The sequence below is a fragment of the Salvelinus fontinalis genome, chromosome 20 (genome assembly GCF_029448725.1).
Source record: "Salvelinus fontinalis isolate EN_2023a chromosome 20, ASM2944872v1, whole genome shotgun sequence".
In the NCBI taxonomy this organism is placed as follows: domain Eukaryota; kingdom Metazoa; phylum Chordata; class Actinopteri; order Salmoniformes; family Salmonidae; genus Salvelinus; species Salvelinus fontinalis.
In genome coordinates this window covers 11,243,259-11,252,728 of record NC_074684.1, presented here as the reverse complement: position 1 = coordinate 11,252,728, position 9,470 = coordinate 11,243,259, and the positions used below count along the sequence as shown (strand labels likewise).

The 9,470-nt window shown below is 48.1% G+C and overlaps 1 protein-coding gene across 1 annotated transcript; it reads left to right on the top strand.

Moving 5' to 3' along the window:
• Positions 1-1,113: 1,113 nt before the first annotated feature.
• On the top strand, positions 1,114-8,898 carry LOC129817293 (prostaglandin E2 receptor EP2 subtype-like). Its single transcript, XM_055872387.1, has 2 exons — positions 1,114-2,090; positions 7,154-8,898. Exons 1-2 carry the CDS (start codon positions 1,299-1,301, stop codon positions 7,445-7,447), a joined length of 1,086 nt encoding a protein of 361 aa, XP_055728362.1. The 5' UTR covers positions 1,114-1,298; the 3' UTR covers positions 7,448-8,898.
• Positions 8,899-9,470: the final 572 nt, after the last annotated feature.

Genomic DNA, 9,470 nt, shown 5'->3' with positions numbered 1-9,470 from the left:
AATACGCATAACCCTATAGCACTATGAGTGCATATTGTAGGCCATAGCAATATCCAAGGAAGTAGAACCTTTCTTGTCTCCGTTGTTATGTATCTCTATTAGTCTTTACTGTCTTGAGTAAGCTAAAGCTGAATAGCCATAAGCATTTTGGAGTTGACAATAACGAGGCTAAGATTGCCATCTAGTGGAGAAAGTTCACAGCAGTCAACAGCTGAGCTGAATTCTGCTCTTAGGACACATTATACACCAGAAATGTAATCTGGAATACAGGCCTCTGATATATGTTTTACTATTTGGACCAGTTTTCATAAATGGTTTCAGAGTAGAAGTACTGATTTAGGATCAGTTTAGCTTTTTAGATGACAATGAATAAGATTACATGGACATGGGGCGGGAACTGGTCCTAGATCAGCACTTTGATGCTTGATACATACAGCCCCAGAGCTATTGGTTTGTATGGGATGGTTGAGATTTGACAGCATAGATATAGAACTGATATATTGTCTGTGGTTGACAGTCTTACCTTAGGGACAGTGAGATGGGATAACTGTGATTCATTCCATACATGTGAAACCTCTGCCAGATTGCTGTTATCTATAATATATTAATAACAACATTTGCCATTTAGCAGATACTCTTTTCAACGTGACTTACAGTCATGTGTGCATGCCTTGTCTTCTACATTATCTTTATACTTTATCTTAATTCAGCATCTTCTTCATTAAAAAAACCCATCCCGAAAGAAGAGGAGGCTGGTTTGGGGAGGACTGCTCATCGTAATGGCTAGAATGGAATGGTATCTAACACATGGAAACCATTTGTAGGATGTGTTTGATATACACGCCCAGAAATTCGTTTCCAGCCATTACTACCCTGCCACCAGCCACCGCTATTGACTTGTAGGCCTATACAAACGAAGGCTGCATAGGCCTACAAAAGTGGCATTTATCAGTAGAGGCCTACAAAAAAATATTTAAACAAATAAAATGTAACAAAAAGCCTAAACAAATTAAATGCAGGGGGCGCCCTCTCCATTCTGAGTGGGCTGACAGTGTGTGACAGTACTGCACTCTCAGCACCATAACACACATGGTTGTGTGTGAGTGGGTGGGTGACTGGGTTGTGCCGGAAAGATGAACATCAGTTTTTGTTGACACCAGAGGAGCCAGCATGAGCCTCATTTCTCATGGCAGTCAAAGAGTTGGATGCGGACTTAATTCCTCCTTTGTTTGCACTGATGTGAGCAAAAGGGGAATTTGTCAGTTCAAGATTAAGGGAATAAGCTACGACCAGTTGTTATGGAATACAATGATCATATAACCTGCCATGACAGAGTCACTGTCTCGTCCGGGAATCTCCACATCTCCGCGGCAATCTTCTCTGTAGAGGTACTAGGCAATTTAATAGCCTTGGTCCTTTTGGAGATGCGGCGCCGGCGGCAAATTCCATCATTGTTCCAGGTGCTGGTGACTGCGCTGGTGACTACAGATCTACTAGGTTCCTTATCCATCAGTCCTCTTGTACTAGCCTCTTATACACAAAACAGGACCTTGGTAGATATGAGTAAAAACAGAGCAATATGCGCCTACTTTGGTTTCATGACTTTTTTCAGCCTCGCCACTTTGGCCCTTCTGTGCGCCATGGCTTTGGAGCGCTACCTCTCCTTTGGACAGCCGTATTTTTACGAGCGGCACTTGACAATGCGCTGCGGATACATCACCATTCCACTCATCTATCTGGTCTGCATCTTCTTCTGCCTAGCACCTTTTATGGGCTTTGGAGAATACGTCCAATATTGCCCGGGGACTTGGTGCTTCTTTGACATGAACCCAAACGTGACCCAACACAAAGTATACGTCGGTGTGTATGCGTCATTAGCTCTTATCATGATTTCGACGACAGTAGTTAGTAACTTATCTGTCGTCTACCATTTGATTATAATGTATCGGATGTGCAAAGCGCACCGTGGGGGAGTTACGCGACAGATACGGTTCTACCAAAAATCCTTCGCCATGACTGAGGAAGTGGAGCATCTTCTGCTACTGGTGTTCATAACAGTGGCTTTCGTCATCTGTTCGTTTCCTTTAGTGGTAAGTAAGATCATTCGTTTCGATAAAGCGTTGAAAATATTAAGGCAGTCTAATGTGCAGTGGTGGTTTTTCTTGTGGTCTTCGAGATCACCACTTCTGCTTCTGCTACATCTAGAAATAAGCCATCATACCCAGGCAGAGACCAGTCTCAGGCCCCGATCTGAATGCACCTCATTGCTGCAGCTTAATTTAAATGAAAGTCAAATTTGCAATCACATCACATGAAACAATGCATGGGAACTCTGCCAGGGTGAAATAGTCATTATTATGAACCAGTCCTTGGGTAATTAATAACACAAAGTATAACATTTGTTTCTACTATTATGAGAAAAAAATGGATTTTAATATTGATATGAAATATATGTATATTGATCTATTATGAATTATGAAACCAAGGAGGCTCATGGTTCTTCTCACCCCTTTCCATAGCCTTACACAGTAATTATAACAACTTCCGGAAGACGTCCTCCAACCTATCAGAGCTCTTGTAGCATGAACCGACATGTTGTCCACCCAATCAAAGGATCAGAGAATTACTCTAGTACTGAAAGCATAAGCTACAGCTTGCGAGCACTGCAGTGCATAAAATGCACATATGCACATAAATGCACATAAAATGCACTGCAAAATGCACTGCAGTGCATAAAAACTCAATGTCACGATCGTCTATGGGTGAGAGAGAGGACCAAGGCGCAGCGTGTGCATTTTGATGTGTGCACAGAGATGGGAAAAAACACGAAAACGAACACTGAATACAAACTAAACAAAACAACAAACGACCGTGAAGCTAACAACGTAAGTGCATAGACAAGCAACAAACGTTAAACATAGACAATTACCCACAAAACCCCAATGCCTATGACTGCCTTAAATATGGCTCTCAATTAGAGACAATGAACCACAGCTGCCTCTAATTGAGAACCAATCTAGGCAGCCATAGACATACAAACACCTAGACAAGTCACTGACCCATATACCATACAAAACCCCTAGACAATACAAAAACACATACATTCCCCATGTCACACCCTGACCTAACTAAAATAATAAAGAAAACAAAGAATACTAAGGCCAGGGCATGACAGTACCCCCCTGAAAGGTGCGAACTCCGGCCGCACAACCTGACATTGAAGGGGGGATCCGGGGTGGGCCTTATTATGGCGTCGGCTCGGGTGCGGGACGTGGCCCCCACTCCACCATTGTCAATACCCGCTTTGGTGGCGTCTCTGGAGCGGCGACCCTTGTAGCAAGTCCCGGACTGAAGACCATCCCAGAGGGCGCCACCGGACGGATGGGTAGCTCCGGACTGAGGAGTAGCTCCGGACTGAGGGGTAGCTCCGGACTGAGGGGTAGCTCCGGACTGAGGGACGGCAGCTCTGGACTGAGGGACGGCAGCTCCGGACTGAGGGACTGCAGCTCCGGACTGAGGGACTGCAGCTCATGGCCGGCTGACGGATCTGGCTGCTCATGGCCGGCCGACGGATCTGGCTGCTCATGGCCGGCCGACGGATCTGGCTGCTCATGGCCGGCTGACGGATCTGGCTGCTCATGGCCGGCGGACGGCTCTGGCTGCTCATGGCCGGCGGACGGCTCTGGCTGCTCATGGCCGGCGGACGGCTCTGGCTGCTCATGGCCGGCGGACGGCTCTGGCTGCTCATGGCCGGCGGACGGCTCTGGCTGCTCATGGCCGGCGGACGGCTCTGGCTGCTCATGGCCGGCGGACGGCTCTGGCTGCTCAAGGCCGGCGGACGGCTCTGGCTGATCCTGTCTGGCGGACGGCTCGGCTGATCCTGTCTGGCGGACGGCTCGGGCTGATCCTGTCTGGCGGACGGCTCGGGCTGATCCTGTCTGGCGGACGGCTCTGGCTGATCCTGTCTGGCGGACGGCTCTGGCTGATCCTGTCTGGCGGACGGCTCTGGCTGATCCTGTCTGGCGGACGGCTCTGGCTGATCCTGTCTGGCGGATGGCTCTGGCTGATCTTGTCTGGCGGACGGCTCTAGCGGCTCGGGACAGACGGGCAGCTCTGACGGCTCGGGACAGACGGGCAGCTCTGACGGTGCTTGGCAGACGGGCAGCTCTGACGGTCCTTGGCAGACGGGCAGCTCTGACGGTGCTTGGCAGACGGGCAGCTCAGACGGTGCTTGGCAGACGGGCAGCTCAGACGGTGCTTGGCAGACGGGCAGCTCAGACGGTGCTTGGCAGACGGGCAGCTCTGGCCGGCTGAGGCACACTGTATGCCTGGTGCCGGAACTGGAGGTACCGGGCTAAGGACACGCACCTTCAGGCTAGTGCGGGGAGAAGGAACAGGGCATACTGGACCCTGGAGACGCACATTAGGCCTAGTGCGTGGTGCCGGCACTGGTGGTACCGGGCTGGGGACACGCATCTCAGGGCTAGTGCGGGGAGCAGCAACAGGACGCACAGGACTCTGGGGACACACAGGAGGCTTGGTGCGTGGTGTAGGCACTGGTGGTAATGGGCTGGAGACACGCACCATAGGGCTAGTGCGTGGAGGAGGAACAGGGCTCTGGAGACGCACAGGAAGCCTGGTGCGTGGTGTAGGCACTGGTGGTACTGGGCTGGGGCGGTGGCGCCGGAAATACCGGACCGTGCAGGCGTACTGGCTCCCTTAAGCACTGAGCCTGCCCAACCTTACCTGGTTGTATGCTCCCCGTTGCCCGACCAGTGCGGGGAGGTGGAATAACCCGCACCGGGCTATGTAGGCGAACCGGGGACACCATGCGTAAGGCTGGTGCCATGTAAGCCGGCCCGAGGAGACGCACTGGTGGCCAGATGCGTTGGGCCGGCTTCATGACATCCGGCTCAATACTCAATCTAGCCCGGCCGATACGAGGAGCTGGTATGTACCGCACCAGGCTATGCACACGTACAGGAGACACCATGCGCTCTACTGCGTAACACGGTGTCTGCCCGTACTCTCGCTATCCACGGTAAGTACAGGGAGTAGGCGCAGGTCTCCTACCTGACTTCGCCACACTCCCTTTTATCCCCCTCCCAAGAATTATTTTGGGCTGACTCACAGGCTTCCTAGCGCGTCTTCGTGATGCCTCCATTCGCCGGTATCCCTCCTCGCACTGCGCCAGAGAATCCCAGGCGGGCTCCGGCGCTCGCCCTGGGTCGATCCCCCACCTGTCGATCTCCTCCCACGTAGTGTAGCCCATATCCTGCTCCCTTTGCCATAAATCCTGTGTGTATTGCTCCTGTTGCCGCTTGACACGCCGCTTGGTCCGATTCTGGTGGGTAATTCTGTCACAATTGTCTCTGGGTGAGAGAGAGGACCAAGGCGCAGCGTGTGCAAAATACATTCTCTTTTATTTAGAGATGGGAAAAAACACGAAAACGAACACTGAATACAAACTAAACAAAACAACAAACGACCGTGAAGCTAACAACGTAAGTGCATAGACAAGCAACAAACGTTAAACATAGACAATTACCCACAAAACCCCAATGCCTATGACTGCCTTAAATATGGCTCTCAATTAGAGACAATGAACCACAGCTGCCTCTAATTGAGAACCAATCTAGGCAGCAATAGACATACAAACACCTAGACAAGACACTGACCCATATACCATACAAAACCCCTAGACAATACAAAAACACATACATTCCCCATGTCACACCCTGACCTAACTAAAATAATAAAGAAAACAAAGAATACTAAGGCCAGGGCGTGACACTCAAAGAGAGAGAAAGACAACAGTTAACCAGTTTTGAACAAATTAATTTATTCCAAAATACTTTCAGTTTCACTAGTTTAGCCTACTCAAACATAGGGATGCTATGTTAGCTAGCTGGCTATGACTATCCAACACAACACTGGAACTCTTCCAAGTCAAGGTAAGCTTTTGGTTTTACTAATTTATTGCCGTCTGGGCCCGCCGGTGTACGTGCTAAACTGCTTTTTGACACTGTAAGGTTACTGCATGATTGTAGCGGGTTCACTAAAGCGTTAGTTCTATTAGCTATGTTGACTATGACATTACTTTAATACTTTACTTTAATATGGTGACAACAATGTAGGCTGTGTGTAACGGTTATGTTATGGTTTTGCTTGGAAAGTTTTTTTCGCCTGGTCATATACAGCTGATGTGTTGTGCATTGAAGTCCACAAGTGAAGGGAAACTCCCGTTTGCAACTGTTGGACTAATGATTACACCCTATATCAGCTAAATGCAGGCAAGAGTGTGCAAGGTGATATTGAATGTGTCACTGTCTGTCACCTCAATTTTTTTCTATCGATCTGTGTGCACTACGTTGTAGATTTTCATTCATTGGCTAGGGTATAGGTAAAATTTGAGTATCATGTCGAAGTCTAAACCTATTGCTGTTACATTTAACTGGGTGAATGGAATATGAATGACAGTCATCCAATATGCTGTAATAGAAATAAAGTCATGCTCATGAAAATAAAAAATCTTTAAAAACCTTGAAAACCTTATCTTATATGGCACCGACCGCCACTGCTGGGCACAGTAGCCAGGCAAAACCCGCCTCCGTTCCCATTTCAATCTTAACTTTGAAGCTTAAGGCTAGTTCTAAAAAATGATGCCCAGCTCATGAGGTGCCTTGGTGATGTGAGGCCTGAAGCAATTTACTTTTCTGCCTTATGGTAAGACCGCCACTGACATGCCCTTTTTAATTTTTTTATTTAACTAGGCAAGTCAGTTAAGAACAAATTCTTATTTACAATTATGGCCTACGCCGGCCAAACCCGAACGACGCTGGGCCAATCGTGCACCGTCCTTTGGGACTCCCAATCACAGCCGGTTGTGATATAGCCTGGATTCGAACCAGGGTGTCTGTAGTGATGCATCAAGCACTGAGATGCAGTGCCTTAGACCGCTGCGTCCTACTTACTGTAGTTTTCTTGCACCTGTTATAGCCTAGGCCTACTTACTACTACCAATACTACCTGGCTTGTAATCAATAACAATGAAACATTTGGTCTGTCTTAATTGATGACCATTATATGGTTTTGTTGATTTTGAAATTCCGAATAACCGACTGTGATGCCTTTTCTCTTTTCCCCCATATAGCTCCGTGTGTATGTCAACTTTACAGGCAGGTCGAAGGAGAGCCATGCCACCGATCTCGCTGCGCTTCGCCTGCTGTCCTTCAACTCCATCATCAACGCTTGGGTCTTCATCATCCTCAGGCCATCAGTGCTGCGCTTTCTCTGGAGGAAGCTGACACTGAGTAAGGCCCAGAGGCCCCCTGAGGCCCCCACATTCCCCGAGGAAAAGTCTCTCCCAGTTGGGCCCAAACTCCCTCTGCCATGCCCACTTATCGAGCTCCAGAACGATGAAGTGGAGGGAGTGGACAAGACATAGGGCCCGGCCCGTTGGAGCGAATCACTTTCGTCAAGTCGTTGACCATCATTGGTCACCGTCTTTCAAAGTGTGTTGCATTATGGTTATAAAAATGGTCCGACTTGCAACTACACGTCGACAGCATGAACTTTACAAAAATCTTGTGATCAAATGTCATGCAGTTCTTGATGAAGTCGTCTTCAAGTCGCTGCAGTTACTTCTCATCAACTGCACCATGCAGCCATTACCTGCATTGTGCGAGGCACTATTGGTCAACCAATCATTCTTTTTTTTTTTTAAATGACCCGCGCGCATGTGGTGAAATACATGACTGAAACAGGAATCAACTTTGCACGATTCTAAAGTTACAGGGGATACAAATGAAAAGTGATAGTTTAGATCTCTCAAGATCCAATGAATTGTACACAAGTTATGTTTCCAGTTTGTGAGTGTGTGATATGGGGGTACAGAAAAGTGTATTTTGATATTTATACAGACAAACTGTATATTTATAAACAATAGCAGCTACATGTATGTTGACACTGCCATGTTGATCTGAGCTTTGCTGTTGGAAACTACAGTGTCCGAACTTTGGCTGTCGCAGATACACCTCCCCCGACTTCACTCCTCAACTTTGGTCTACAGTGGGTTGCTTCCGCCCCCTACCACTCAAACAAGCCCATAGTGTCAGGCATATTGGACTAGGGGGCCAATGACCCACTCTTGAAGGATTAAGATAATAACCCTCTGACATCAGCAGGAGCCCAAGAGGTCACAGGAAGTGATTTGTCAGACATCCACTGACTGGTTGAAAAGGACACCCGGACACTGAAGTGCAGTGTCTTCAGTAACATAGGGGACATTCACTTACTGACTTCCATGACAGGAGATTGGAATAGATCTAGGAAGAGATCAGACTTTGAGGTCAAATCAAATCGAATCAAATTTTATTGGTCACATACACGTGTTTAGCAGATGTAGCGAAATGCTGGCTGTGGCACTGATAGGTTATACCCACACAATATGCATTTGGAATATGACTTAGAATTTTAAGAATTCATTATGTGTCTATTTATATCATTGATATATTAAAAAAGCTATATTATCAGCACTTTATAGAACTGAAATTAAAATTTGACCAAACTCCTTCTGGACGAATGGGTCGAGTATTTACTGTATTTATGAAGGTCAATGACAATCACAAGTTGGCTAATCTTAAACTGACTGTTGATTGGAGAACCAAATATAATGTGTATGTATTTTATTGAATGTTTGCAGTATGTCACACCCTGATCTGTTTCACCTGTCTTTGTGATTGTCTCCACCCCCCTCCAGGTGTCGCCCATCTTCCCCATTATCCCCTGTGTATTTATACCTGTGTTCTCTGTTTGTCTGTTGCCAGTTCGTCTTATTTGTCAAGTCAACCAGTGTTTTTGTGTCTTAGCTCCTGCTTTTCCCAGTCTCTCTTTTTCTCGCCCTCCTGGTTTTGACCCTTGCCTGTCCTGACTCTGAGCCCGCCTGCCTGACCACTCTGCCTGTCACTGACCCTGAGCCTGTTTGCCAACCTGTACCGTCCCTAAAACTCTGAGGTTAGCAGCGTCGCCCCACCGGCCACTCCACCTTCCTGGGAGCCTCGTTTACCTCCCCCGGAATGCTTTAATGGAGAGCACCTGTCGGGTGTATTTTCAGCCTTCCTCCCTCCCCTCAGATCACTCCAAGATAGCCTACCTCATCACGCTGATGTCTGGGAAGGCTCTCACCAGGGCCTCCGCCATTTGAGATCAACAGCCGGCCATGTGCATGAGTTTGGAGGGGTTCATGGGAGAGGTGAGGAAGATTTTTTGATGCACCAGTCTCCGGGAGAGAAGCTGCCTGGAAGCTAATCCAGCTCCGGCAGGATGCCCGCAGAGTGGCCGACTATGCTGTGGATTTCCGCATGTTGGCAGCGGAGAGTGCGTGGAACCAGGAAGCACTGTTCGACATGTTCCTGCACGGCGTCTCGAAGGAGGTTAAGGGTGAGCTTGCTGCTCAGGATTTACCCACG